Source organism: Pangasianodon hypophthalmus, chromosome 3 (assembly GCF_027358585.1).
Source record: "Pangasianodon hypophthalmus isolate fPanHyp1 chromosome 3, fPanHyp1.pri, whole genome shotgun sequence".
Classification (NCBI taxonomy): domain Eukaryota; kingdom Metazoa; phylum Chordata; class Actinopteri; order Siluriformes; family Pangasiidae; genus Pangasianodon; species Pangasianodon hypophthalmus.
Genome location: NC_069712.1, coordinates 11,930,847 through 11,945,914, shown reverse-complemented (window position 1 = coordinate 11,945,914; position 15,068 = coordinate 11,930,847). Strand labels below are relative to the sequence as shown.

Genomic DNA, 15,068 nt, shown 5'->3' with positions numbered 1-15,068 from the left:
TTTTTACACAGAATGGTGTGAAAAACAAACATTGAGTGAGTGACAGTTCTGTGGGTGGAAACGCCTTGTTGATAACAGAGGTCGGAGGAAAATAACCAAATTGGTTTGAGCTGCCAGGAAGGATATAGCAACTCAAATAATCACGCTTTACAACCATGGCGAGCAGAAAAGCATCTCAGCATGCACAAAACATTGAGCCTTGAGGCGGCTGGGCTACAACAGCAGAAGACCGCATTGGATTCCACTACTGTCAGCCAAGAACAGGAATCTGAGGTTATTATAGGCACAGACTCACCCACCGGGTCTTTTTCCAGTCTTCAACTGTCCAGTTTCAGTGAGTCTGTGGTACCCCCTGATACTCTGACTGCAGCAGCACCAGCAGCAGCTCTAAAACTTGGTGCCAGATTTGCATGGGAAGAAATGATTCAAAAACCCGTGTAATGTGTGTGAAATGCCAAAAATATATCTGTAAGGCACACATAAACCCTTTGCATGTCTTGTTCAAAGTAAAGCCTTACTTAAGTGTTACTTCCATCCCTCCATCCAGCCTTTGTGCCTTGCAGGGCTAGAAACCAGCAGTCAGTTAGGCTGGGAATCTTGACGTATTGTGAATTTATAACCCTCAACAATATGCATACAGATATAACCGCTCCACAGATGATGCAATCGCATTCACAATTCACCTGGCCCTCTCACACTTGGAAAGCAAAGACTCATATGTTAAAATGCTGTTCACTGACTTCAGCTCAGCATTCAATACCATTATCCCATTGGCACAGAAGTTGAAACAATGCAGAACTTCAAATTACTGGGCCTGCACGTCCCCAATGACCTGACATGGTCACTGAATAGTCTCCTCCATAGTAAAGAAGGTCTAACAGTGCCTGTATTTTCTAAGGAAGTTGAAGAGAGCTGGCATGCCCCTTCCATCCTTCTGGTTTCTACAAATGTGTCATTGAGAGTGTACTCACCAACTGTGTCACTGTCTGGTATGGAAACTGCTCAGCACCTGACAGGAAAGCCCTGCAGCAGGTAGTGAAGATCGCAAAGCGCATCACTGGTGCCAATCTTCCTGCCATTGAGGACAATTACACCACAAGGAGTGTGAGGAAGGCAACCTCTATCAGGAAGGGCCCCTCTTCTGAACAGCCATGTCTAACTGTGAACACCACCCCCCACCCCCAAGGACTGTGATCAGAACCCCCAACTGCACTATTGTCACTTTAACAAATGCACTATCATGGCCTGAGACTGACCTACCAACCGAAGACTGAACAATAGTATCACTCTACCTCCCTCAACAAGTGCAATATTATTATTACATTACTATGTGCAATAACTGTGTATATATTTATTGACTTAGTACTTGTCAACAATGTTCATATATTACACCACATTTCCTTTTTTTTTGCTGTATGTATCATCATCTCCCCACTGCTGCTACACTTTATATATTTCCTACTTATCTGACTTGTTTAATCTTGTTTGATCCTGTGTACCTTATGGTATTATTGTCTGCATTTAGTGTCCATATTTACTGTTGTCTTGTAGACCTCGTCACTGTCTACCACATGTTGCACGGTAAAATATACACTTACTTTCAGTGTACCGAGTTTTGAAATCTTTGGTATAGGATGATATAAAAATATTTGGAAGAAAAAATGGTTAATTTTGAACTCAATGTTATTATTTTATAACACATGCAACATTGGGGTCTTTGGCACCCCCAACAACAAGGCAGTAAAGGCAATGTCAACAAAACACAAGGATTAAGTATTAATATATGTTTATTTTTGGACCTATAAACTGTTATCTCTAGGAGTAATAGACTATGCAGAGATTTAACCAGGGTGAAATCTTCTGCAATATATTTGGAGGTTTGCATAAATAATGTCTCTCTTTAAACTGTATTCTGATTTAATCCAATCTCAGGCTTTGACAGATGCAGGCAGGAGTGTAGCTGCACAGCAGTAATTGCTAGGAAGTGTCTTCATCACTGCCTATTCAGCAGAAATGTATGCCTATTACAAGGTGTAGATTGCATTTGACTTCACATAATATCATTGTTGACACATTCAATTTCATAACTGTCATAGCTGGCACCAACCCTGCTCAATAAGCACATGCTCACTATATTTAGGTGATATGTATTTTGGTAAGCTATAGTAACGGCTTTAGTTTAGTCATTCATTTGCGTGCCTGTGTATGTGATTTATATAAAAAAATTAGCTGTTTTTAGCACCAGTTATTTTCCAGACACACATTAGGGCCTGTATTTGAAAATGTATTTAAACACTGGTTTTTATCCACTTAGTGTCTATGTTCATCCAATGACCTTGTACAAATAAGAGCAATGCTGTTTATTATAATTTGTAATTTATAAAATTTTCTTGAAATTTAGTTTAGCTTCTATTGGTAGTATGGATGTGATTATATTTGGCTTAGTGGATATATGAATGATGTTCAGTACCTTAAATGACTTTTTTATAATAACATGAAATCTCTTTCTCAAATGCTACACGAGGAGAGAAGATGAGAAAGAAAACCGTATATCCATCCTCATAGTGCTCCTACGCTCATGTTCAGCAACTACGCGGAGCTAAAGCACAGAGATGAAGAGAGAGGAGCAGCAGAGGAGATAAGGAATTGATAAAGAAAGAAAGAAAAAGACATGAAAGAGAAGGAGGAGGAATATATAAGGCAGGGATCAGCTGGTGATGACATGTTCTGTGGCAGAAAAAGAGACAGAAAGATTAGATGCTTACTGGGTGTCATGGAGCATTTTATTCAGGGTGTGGAGCAGACTGAAATTAAGAAGGCAATCTATTTGGAGAGAGAAGGTAGATAGTCTCTGCTGGAGCGTTCAGCTCAGATTGTATGGTATAAAATGAATCTGTTTTGAGCACTCTGGTGAATAGAAGCGAATAGAAGTGAATACAAGGATAATGCTATTTTGTATTATACTTCCTTTAGTTATATTCTTTTTATTTTGGAAGCTCATCATAATGTAATTGTTATTAGAAATAACAAAGTAAAGTGCTTTAACATTACATGCAAAATTTGTGGCACATGTAAAGAAATCCGGAGAGTTAAGATCCTTAAAATGTGAAAATATTCAAAAAAAATTCACAACCAGTAACAGCCAGCTTTTGGCTTGACCAATTATGTATAGGAAAAGTTGTCTGCTGCTTCATATGTTACTTCTTTAACAACATATTTAAAAAATCTGTAAGTTTTTTGTTGTTTTTAATGATTGCACCATTCTACTGAAAAAGAAATTGGGGAGCCTAAGACTTTTGTACAGTACTGTATTTGAAAGTTTACAGGTTTCCAGAGATGATTATTTCCTGAAGTGGAAAAATGTGTTGATTTTAAAAACAAAAAACAGGTTATTTGCTAAATAAATAGTGTAATTGGCATTATCTGTGCCTGTTCTAGCATCTCCTAAGCATTTCATCTACAACATTTTCAATGTACAGTCTACAAAATACATTGGAAAAAGCTAAACCAACCAGCGGCTGATGATACTGTGGCTTAAAAAAACAGCTTATGGATAAAAGGGGACTTATTGACCTTTGTTTCAAATGAGCAGGGCTACAACCACCAAGTGACTGCACTGGTGCCAGTGTGGTCAGTAAAGGGAAAGAAGGCACATCTTCAGTGATCAGAGGGGAATTAAAACTGCCTTGCTAGACAAATCCATTTCTTTTGTGTCTTACTGATAAAAGGATCAGAATTTACAGTGCATGGAGCCACAACACAGGCCAGTGGGTGTAGTGTGATGGTGAAATGTTTTCCAGACACACATTCGGGCCTTTATCTGGAAGTGTATCTAAACTCTGGCTTTTAACTACTTAGTTACTATGTTTCAGTCAGACTAAGTTTTCCACCCACTTGCTATTACCAAGTGGCTCTGTGAACATGAAATGTGTTCAGTTTTAATTATTTCTTTGGGCTGCACCGTCTCTGGATGTCAAGCATAATGGGGCTCTTTGGGTCAAGGTGCAAAGGGTTGTTCATGGCAGGACAGTCCAGTTGTCTTTAAGAGTAGTAAAACATTTCCTCACAACACAGGAATTCATTACCTCTATGACCAAACTTTCCCTTTTTTTACATCTCAAAAACCGGGAAAAAAAAGCCTAAAGCTAGCCCAAAAATAATTTGGGAACTACAAAAGAGAGATATTTTTCTTCTTTTTCTCAGTCAGTGTGCAGTGTTAATGGCTAAAATGCTAGTACAATAGTATGATCGCTTATTAGCTTGTGAAACAGTGTGCTTAGAGGAAGTGTCACTTAGAGGAAGGACTGTAGTATATCATCATGAATAGCCTGCTTATTTATTCAGTCTGTTGAATATATCGTTAGATAGCCAGACTTAAGTTACTAAACAGGTGTACTTAAAAATAAACCTGGCAACTCAGTGTATTTAAGTTATAGCCTATAAGGTAAAATTATATGTGTAAGGAAATGAAGGTTTTTTTTTCTAACATAAGGATAATTTGGCCAGTTTTTTTCACCGGTGTGTCCATCCACTAAATCATAAAATATGAATACATGCTATATAGGCAAATGTATGTGGACACCTTACCAATCACACCCATATATGCTTTTTGAACATCAAATTCCAGATTTAATCCCCTTTGCTGATATAATAACCTCCACTATTCTGGGAAGACTTTCCACTAGATTTTGGAGCATGGCTGTGGGGATTTACTCATTCAGCCGAGGTCAGGCACTGATGGCAGGTGAGGAGGCTTGGGGTGCGTTCAGCTTTCCAGTTCATCCCAAAGGTGTTTAGTGAGGTTGAGGTCAGGGTTCTGTGCAGGACACTCAAGTTCTTCCACTCCAAACATGTCTTCATGGACCTTGCATTGTGCACAGGGGTATTGTCATGCTGGAACAGTTTTGGGTTAGGACTTTTAGTTCCAGTGAAGGGAAATCTTAATGCTACAGCATACAAAGACATCCTATAGAATTCATCTTTGTGGCAACAGTTTAGGGAAGAACCACATTAACTGGTGCTTGGATGTCATAAACAGAGCTGATGGAAATAGATTTTTTGTTACAAATCAATTTAGAAATTTAATTTGACACTTTAAATGGTCAATTTCTGTTTGCATCAGTGTAGGTAATTTATACTCAAACATTGAATATGAAAGAAATGAATATGAAATTCAAACATTGAATATGTATACTTTGAGATTGATTTGGAGTCTTCTTATTTGTTCTTCAAAAGAAGCAGCAAAATTCATTACATTACTAAGAGAGGACTGATTCCTGCATCCGGACACAAATGCTCTCAGCTCTTACACTCTACTACAGAATCCAGCTTATTCTGTTCTTTTTTTCTGTCCACACTTTTTCCACAATAAAGAGGCTTTAGCACTTGTGGCTGGTGAACAAATATTTGTCTGTCCAACCTGGAATTGGTGATTATTGATGTCAGTGTTCCATCTTTATGGCTTGGAGAGTGTCCTGTTGAGCTTTTTTCCCCCTTAAGCCAAAGTTAGCTGAATCTTATGCAGTCAGATCTATTATATACTCATACCATTGCATTTCATGGTTAAGACCAAATAATTAACAGTTTAGTCAAATAATTTGAATTTTTAGTGGATGAAAAATAGCAGATTTTCACCAGTGTGGTTGATTTCAATATCGCCTACAAATAGTATGACCTATATTTACTGATTTGCTTGTACAATACTGTAGATATAAGACCACTGTTACATAACTCCCATGGGTCATTTAAAAATTGAAGTGGGCCGGATTTGGCCAGTGGGCCGCTGGCTGAGTGGGCTTACCATACAGCATGTCTGTTAAAAATGGACAGTCTTTGGTTATATCTTATATAACCAATGGACAGTCTTTGGTTATATCCAATCCAGAGGGATGCTCTTACCAACACCACTGTAAAACCACTACATTATGAGAGAACAAAATGCTATAAAATACACCCAGATTGAGTTGTGCTACAGATATTGAGCTTTTACAGAGAAAGCATCAGACAGAGGACTATAAGAAAAGTAAAAACAATTTTTTTCGTTCCCCTCCTCAACAATGTCTAAAACAGGAAGCACAGATTTGATCCTATTTGATCCAGATTTGATAAACAGTGGAAGATATCACACGTAAAATTCATTGTAAATGCCATCCCAAGGCCACAACATACAGTCAAATAGTGTAGGATCATGCTTTGGGAGTTTGTTGTTCATATTCTACACAAGAAAAATCACATTTAATAAACACAATATCAACTGTAACACCTTAAACCATCAGGACTTGCCAGCAGGTGTAGATTTACATTCTTGGCTCTCATAAACACTTTTTACTATTAGTTTCCTGTAGAATTTCAGTAGGAAAGCACTTGCCCTTGGCAGCAAGAACAATTAATTACAAGACATCCTTGGTGAGTTTTCTATTTCTTTTGAATTATGTGCAGAGTAATACAGGATTGCCAACTACCTAGTGTAGTAATTAGGTAGCCTTGCTCCCTCACAGCTCCAGGGTTCTCAGTTCGATCCTGAGCTTGGGTTACTGACTGTGTGGAGTTTTGCATGTTGTCCCCATGTCCACGTTGGTTTCTTCTGGGTTCTTTGATATCCTCCTACCTCCCTAAACATCCCTCTACGTGTACATTGGTAGTTTAGCTGTGATAACGTGTCCAATAAATTGTCAAATTTATGTGTGACTGATGCTGTGTGATGGACTGGCATCTCATATACCTCATATCCAGTGTTCTTGGGATTGGCTCTGGATTCACAATGACCTTGACCAGGATAAAGCAGTTACTGAAAGTGAGTGAGAGTGAGTGAGCTAATTAGATAGTGTAGTCAAGTAATGAAGTTACATCACAGTTAGGTTATTGACTCAATAAATATTTTGAATGGAATGAAGGTTTTGAATATGGTATTCCTCTTGTTTACAGGTATAAACAGTTCAGTCCGCAGTTCTACTTGTTTTACATAGTAAAGCTGCATCTAATCACAGTGCCTTTTGGACAAGCTTTGCTACTCGTGTCTACAACTAGGTTAACTTGATACTTTGGGCATCTAAGGGGTCATTAACAAATATGAAGTGGTCACATGGAGGAGAAGTGCCATGGAAAGTTAAAGTCTTGAATTATATAAATATACCTTAAAATATAATTAGTTACCTAAATCCAAAATCAACTTTTCAAAGAATTTGACATGTATAGAGAGCAGCCATTATTTTAGCTGAGATTATTTTCTTGTTTCATCATGTGAATGCACCTGTAGCACTATGGCAGATTGCTCTAGTGAGAACAGGGGCCCGTTCTTCGTACGTCGCTAACTCAGTTAGCTGGATTTGATTGTTGACGATTTGGCATGATCTTGGATTATTTGGTTCTTCGACGCTCATCCTGAAGTTGTTGTCATAGCAACGGGTCGGTAAGCTTAAACCTGCTCGGGAGCATGCTTATTTCATGTAAACAGGATTAGATCATGGCTTTATAAGCGGAGGTGATACGGGAAGTCTGCTGCAGCCATGTCTTGCCTGTTTTTACAAGAGCAACCTGTTGTGGAAGGTGCGAGGATAATTCGCAGAGCTTCTAGAATTAATCGCGTTTTGCGAGACAGACAGGATGCATTAGCACAGCGCGATAGTACACTTTTTGAAAGATATCGTTTTTCACGTGAGGGTGTCATTTCCATAATTAATTTGTTGGAACCTCATATTAAAAGTTCGACTCGTCGGAGTAGGGCTTTAACAACAGCACAAACTGGGTGCATCGCGTTGAGGTTGTTTGCGAGTGGCACTTTCCTTTACAGTATTGGAGATGCGGAGAACTTAATGTATACAACAGTACACATACAGTACATGAAAAGTATATGTAGTTAATATTACCATTTTGTAGAATATTCTTGTATTTGGGTCCCATGGTGGCTCTAATATAAAAGATTAAAGTAATTATGAAAATTAAAAAAAAAAAGTACATAATATATACTGTAATAAGTGATAAAAACATCTAACACCGTCACTACTTATGCATTTAATTTGTCTGCAACTTTTTGCCAACCCTCTCTCCTGGCCTTTGCAGCCTTTGAGGTGTTCCCTGATGTTTTTATTAAATTGTGGAACTTGCCATAGCCTTCCATTAAGAGTTCTTGTTCTGTCGCTGAGAAAAAGTGGGCATGCTCTTTGGCCATTGTGGGCAACCAATAGCAGCGCTGCTGATCAGTGTTTCTACTCTCGATACATAGCCCCTTTTAAACCAGCGCCTGAACGCGCAATGATCTCAGATAACTCAATCCAGCCATACTAATCATCAACAACAGGTGTGTTCGAAGAACCTAATTAGCCAGATAATAATTAGCTGGATCATAGCATCTCGGATGTGTCTTTTGATCTCGGATGTAATAAGCGACGTATGAAGAACGGGCCCCAGAACACCATAGTCTCTAGAGCTAACATAGAATGGTGTGAAAAACTAAACAAAAAAAAGTGGGTGACAGTTCTGAGGGCAGAAACAGCTTAATGATAAGAGAGGTCAGAGGAAAATGGCCATAATAATCCCTCTTTACAACTGTGGTGAGCAGAAAAGCTTCTCAGCATCCACAAAATATCAAAACTTGAGGCAGAGGGGCTACACTGGGTTCCACTCCTGTTAGCCAAGAACAGGAATCTGAGGCTATCATGGGCACAGGCTCACATAAATTGGGCAGTCAAAGATTTGAAAAAATTACCTGGTCTTTTTTCAGGTCTTCAACTGCCCAGTTTGGGTGAGTCTGTGCCCATGACAGCCTCAGATTCTTGTTCTTATCTGACAGGAGTGGAACCTGATGGGATCTTTTGATGTTGTAGCTCATGCACCTCAAGGTTTGATGTGTTGTGCATTTTGAGATGCTTTTCTACTCACCACGGTTGTAAAGAGTGCTTATTTGAGATACTCTAGGTTTCCTGTCAGCTCAAACCAGTCTGGCCATTCTCCTCTGATCTCTCTCATCAACAAGATGTTTCAGCCAGCAGATCTCTGATCACAAGATGTTTTTTGCACCATTCTGTGTAAACTCTAGAGACTACTGTGTGTGAAATACACAAAAAGCAGTTTGTGAAATACTCAGACCAGCCCATCTGGCACCAACAACTATGCCACGGTTAAAGTCACAGATATCATATTTTCCACCATTCTGATGTTTGATGTGAACATTAACTGAAGCTTTTGATCTGTAGCTGCACGATTTGCATTACGCTGCTGCCATATGATTGGCTGATTGGACAACTGCATAAATGAGCAGGTGTACAGGTGTTCCTATTAAAGTGGACGTTGTGTGTATATCAAAGCATGATCCTATGTGTATATATAGACAGACACACATATACATACACATCTGTCTGTTTGTCTATCTATCTATCTATCTATCTAATGAATATATATATATTTTTTTTGTAGGAACGTGACATTTTTTCAATATTGCATATTTCATTATGATCGAGAAGGTTGACGGTGCTGTGCAGAAGTTGTCATTATGCCACTGTTGCCATTATGATAGCTGTCATAAGTTCTCTGACTTTGTGTCAATCAAAAGGGAGTTGAGTGAGAGAGACAGAGAGCAGAAGCTAGGAGAAACCTGAAAAATGAAAGAGAGGCTCGTGCTTCTTGCACTGCAGGTTGGAGGTTAAATCCATTACACCATGTGGAAATCCTTCCTGTTCTTCCAAAATGAATTCCCTCAACAGCCATCAGCACCCTCCACTTCTGCCAGTTTGATTGTGCTGGCTCATGTTTATGAGCTCTAGGATTTCCCATAATTACATGACTTCAAACTGACCTCCATGTGTTTCTGCCTGGGTTTCATCTGTGAGCAGCTCCAAGCTTAGAATGATGAAGGGCAATGTAATACCACCAGACAGGAGTGTAATATATCTGTGGGGAAATGATCGCATCGTTATTATTCCATGGCTTGTATTCAGACGGACACATTTCTGTTTATATGCGCTCTCTCCCTCTCCTTCTGTCTTTTTCACCTGCTCTTCCTGCGTTAAATCAATTCAGACTGGAGCATCCGTCTTTTGATCTGTTGTATATGAGAGAAAGTGATGCAATGCTCCACACAGTTGCTCTACACACCTGGAATATGAGTCAGAGGACCTTGAAATTGGACACATTTATTTTTATGCTAGACTGTTTTTAAATATTTAATCTAGTTATATTTTACTAGTTATATTTTAATTTGCAATGGCTTTACTTTATGATTTTATTTATTTTATTTATGCCTGTTTTTATTTTTATATTTCACTTTCAACATATTGAAAATTAGCGCTTGCCACACCTGTGCTTCCAGAAATAAAATAATAATGACAATCCCAAGTTGCATTGTCAATCTGGATGCTTTCAATGTGTGGGTGTGTGTGGGTGTGTGTGGGTGTGTGTGGGTGTGTGTGGGTGTGTGTGGGTGTGTGTGGGTGTGTGTGGGTGTGTGTGGGTGTGTGTGGGTGTGTGTGGGTGTCTTATATTGGGTAACACAGCTTTCCTGCAACAATACACAGTCACAAGCAGGGCAGGAGTTATACATTGTCACCCCCACACAAAACCTCTGACATAAAACTACAGTGACGTACAGTACATTTGAATGTATGTGTGGAGAGAATGAGTGCGTGTGAAACTAGACCAAGACCTCAACACCCTTTTTTTCTCTCAGCGTGTCAAAGTATGATAACGGCTAATTCTTTAGCACTATCTCTACATGCTTGAGTGCTCAACTCACAGAATGCCAAAGTCCCATCAGCAGGCTCCTCCTACCATTCACTGTGGAGCCTGCAGAACCCTGCATTTTCTTCAGCCCAAAACATTGATGTGAAGGCACATTATATTATTCTTATTAATTATTTGGAACAGCTTCATACAATCATTTTGCAGAAAAAGTATATATCGGAACACTATGTATTAAGTTAATAACATATCACATGCATTAGAGAATCCAGATACCTGTGGATTAAACCTATCACAAGACAGCCAGAGTTTTTGCTCTCTAAGGTGTTTATGTAATGAATTTTTACTCTTCCCTATATTATATTCCCAGCCAGCCAACCATTTTAATGTTTTGTTATAAATGTGTATATAGGTTTATGTTCATTAGTTTATGATTACTTACAAACCTCCATTTAACAATGAATATGTACAGTAGTCTATAGCAGGGGTTCCCAAACCAGGGATTCGTGAGACTGTGATGGAAATGTCACTGTCATTTAAGTTAAATTTTAATTATATAATACTACTATATAATACTAATTAATGCCTTTAAATTTATGAAAATGGACAGATAAATTGTCAGTAAAAGTATCTATCTATCTATCTCTCTCTATATATGTATGTATGTATTTATGTATGTGGTGCAAAGTATGAAGCCAGCTTTGGAAACCTGGACACAAAACCAGTTGAATGTTTCAAGGACAGTTGCGTAACTTCAAACAGCAGTGAAAGCAGATGAGTTAAAAAAAAAAAAAAAAATCAGAAAGTGAATGTTTCACTTAATGTTTCCCTGTCTGAAATCTCAGGGGATACTTGAGGCAAATAAATTAGATTGAAGGGGTTTAGCTGACAAAAAAGAGAAACTCCTGAGCTAGAGGATAATCATTATGCAGAAAATTTTGCAAAAAATGATTAAACTATGAACTTTTGCTTTTTCAGAGCCATACTGTAGTAGCTGGCTTAGATAAAGAGCATGGGTGGGTATTAAATCAATGTGCTCACTTTATTTCGTTAAACAACCTTCTCACCCATTGTATTTTACACTGTAGCCTTGCGCTTGAAGATTTGTCATGCATTAAATATCAGTCTGTGCTAAGCACCATATTCTATAAATACTCTATCCTGCTGTGGATGCATATTATTCTGGGCTTTGCAAAATCCTCATTACAAAACTTGGGAAATAATGATCCTAGATGTAAAATTCTGAAACATTGCTGGTACTCTATTAGTGAATCCAAAAATGGTATGTCAACACACTGTTGGGAATATCCCAGTGCTGTGTACTACCTGTCCAATTATGAAATACACATTTCTCTTTCCCTTACACAAGAACCTTGCTTCTCACACACAAGCTTCTAATTTAAAGCTTTTTTGGAAGCTTTAATCTCCTGTTCTCTGTTAGTATGCAATTTTGGCTGTAACGCCGCACTCATCATCACTCCACTGCTCCACTAATGTGGCATAGTTCAGCAGGAGCTGGAGCCCCCAGCTATCACATCAGAAAAAAAAGAGACCGAAAGATTTGGTTTCCTTCTCGCCTTCCCTTCATTTTTTCTCCCTACGTGCCGGCAGCATCCTGGAGGAGCCACTGCTGAGTGCTGAGGTGAAGGAAGGAGAGATTCTGCCTCCTACCATTCAGAAGCTGATGAAAGGATACAACAAGTACCTGAGGCCTTTCTTTGACAGTAAGCAAAGTCTATGTTCATACACACATGCAGAAACTAATTAAATTAACAATGACTTTTACTAAATATTTTGATCTCAATTGAGACATGAGAAACTCCACATTCATGTCACACACAAATCTCAAATGATACAGTAGATTCCACACTGCATCTATTTCTTACCCACAACTAGCATTTGTCAGTCAGCTGTCTTTTTGTGTGTCTCTTCAAAAAGAATCTTTCATTATCTCTTCACCATGGCACCACCCTGTGCCTGCTCTTCCAGCCAGTCTTCTCCTACCCACCAAAATAACATCCAACTCTAACACTTTCTATCCTGATGAATTCTGCAGTTGCCTCATGAGATGCACTTTAACAGAGAAGATAGGGCATGATTAGATATGTATCTTTATTTAAGGTGAGAAACTGAAAAACACAGCTATGATTATTTGAAAAGTAATTTTGTTTAATCTGTTCTATCAGCACTGCATTATTATATATTTTTTGGCTTTATGTACCTCTAACTTTCTGTGCAAGTTTCACAGTGAGTGGTAATATTGTTTATTCTGCCAGGAATAGTTAGGAATGCTCATTCATCATCTAAATGATATTTGTTGGGAGCCATAAACATGCAACATATTGCTTTGTCTCTCCTTTTTATTCCACATTTTCTGCAGATGGCCCTGTCACTGTGGGAATGAGTTTGGACATTGCCAGCATTGACACAATATCAGAGATCAACATGGTGAGAAAATTTTAAAAATTAAAAGAATGAAGAAAAAAAAAAGAACACGCTCAATACTAAAACTGTTTTTTTTTTTCATTATTATTTGATAATGTTTTGAACAAGGGAACCAGATGAACACTTTGCTCCTGTGATTTTTATCCTGATATTTTTATGCTGAATGGTTAAAAATGGCAATGGCAACAGAAGGCTTAAATAGTAGTTTCAAAATATTATATTTAGTAATATTGAATTGTAACAAAAATGAATGAAACAGCTGAGAGTATTACAGTAGTGTTTGATGTAGGTTTCATGTTTTTGTCACTACCTCAAGTAAAAGCCAATAACTTTTTGCATTTGTATTTGTTTCCCCCCTTTAAATGTAGAAAATCTGACCAATTGAATGGCAGCTCCAAAATTAAATGGTGGCAGTGAGGGGATGTGCCTTAGTCTATTTATTCATTTATTCATTATTAAACTGAGAAACTTGTTCATGTTTGCATGTGTCTGTGATAGTGAGACAAAAATCCCACTGGATTCAGCTTTATAAAATGACAGTCAAGTGGCTATTAATTTCAACCCCTTCTGAGTGAACCCTCCGGGGTTCTCACTTTAACGGACGCCATCTTTGGAGGGAGTAGGGCACACTCATGATCACTTGATCACTTCAGAATGGACATCTGCCATTAAAAGTTCCACATATTTACAACTATGTAGAGCATTTGGCAGACGCTCTTATTGAGAGAACTTACAGAAGTGCTTTGTAGCCTCCATCAAAAACATCCTCATGCTAGGAAGAGGCCAGGATCTAAGAATGCTCTCAAGATAAAGCTCTGATAAAGAAAACTCAGTACAACAAATTAGCACAGCAACCAAAACAGTACAAGTCAAGGTTTCTTTGATTGAGTAGTTCTGAAGAGCTTGATGAAGAGGTCGGTCTTCAGTCTTTGTGCTTGGTGAAGAGACAGATCTCCAAGCCTTGTACTTGGTGAAGAGGTTGGTCTTCAGTCTTTGTGCTTGGTGAAGAGACAGATCTCCAAGCCTTGTACTTGGTGAAGAGGTTGGTCTTCAGTCTTTGTGCTTGGTGAAGAGACAGATCTCCAAGCCTTGTGCTTGGTGAAGAGGTTGGTCTTCAGTCTTTGTGCTTGGTGAAGAGGTTGGTCTTCAGTCTCTGTGCTTGGTGAAGAGGAAGAGTGTTGTGTCTTTGTTTGAAGACAGATGGGAGAAATTCGTTCCACCACTTTGTTGCTGGTACAGAGAAGAGGCCTGATGCATGTCTTCTAGCATGTATGTTGAAGTTATTGACCTGATTGTTTTGTTATGCAGATTTCCACTGTCAAATTCAATGAAATACTCATTGTACTTCAATGAAGTAATTTTAGTCTGTTATGTGGTTCACCACAGTAACGTTGAGTCACTGATTCTCCTGTGTAGGACTACACTGCCACCATCTTCCTGCGGCAGCGCTGGACAGATGAGAGGCTGGTGTTTGAAGGCAATAAGAGCTTGAGTCTGGATGGGCGTCTGGTGGAGCTGCTCTGGGTTCCTGATACCTTCATTGTGGATTCCAAGAAGTCTTTCCTGCATGATATCACAGTGGAGAACCGGCTGATCCGAATCTTCCCCAACGGGACTGTGCTTTACGCTCTCCGGTGAGGCGACCTATTTCCACTCAGCCACTAAATGATGGCAGTGAACCTAAACCTAAATGTGAGATGTTATTTATGTAAATGCATGGGCTTTCTCAATGATCAGTCATAGTCCATATACAGGCACAGTTAACAGTCAGGTTTATACTCAGAGCCTAAATCACAGGCAAACAGGGTTAAAGTAAAAAGTCTTATAATCACAGGTTTTTCACATGCAAGAATTTGGCAACGAAAACCACAAACAAATGTACAGTACAAATACGCTGCTATGAGACAATAAACATGTTGATTGGTTTGAGAGAAATTTTTGGACAGTACTGT

General features: G+C 38.7%; 1 protein-coding gene across 2 annotated transcripts in view; it reads left to right on the top strand.

Moving 5' to 3' along the window:
- The window catches only part of LOC113538140 (gamma-aminobutyric acid receptor subunit pi), a 56,579-nt gene that overhangs the window by 28,154 nt on the left and 13,357 nt on the right, over positions 1-15,068 (top strand). Inside the window, exons 2-5 of one of the 2 annotated variants that reach the window (XM_034301829.2) lie at positions 11,650-11,687; positions 12,283-12,395; positions 13,052-13,119; positions 14,533-14,750. In XM_034301829.2, the coding sequence (XP_034157720.1) occupies positions 12,356-12,395; positions 13,052-13,119; positions 14,533-14,750 (326 nt within the window). In that variant the 5' untranslated portion in view covers positions 11,650-11,687; positions 12,283-12,355. The remainder of the gene's footprint in view (positions 1-11,649; positions 11,688-12,282; positions 12,396-13,051; positions 13,120-14,532; positions 14,751-15,068) is intronic. The other variant, XM_026933013.3, reaches the window with a different exon arrangement.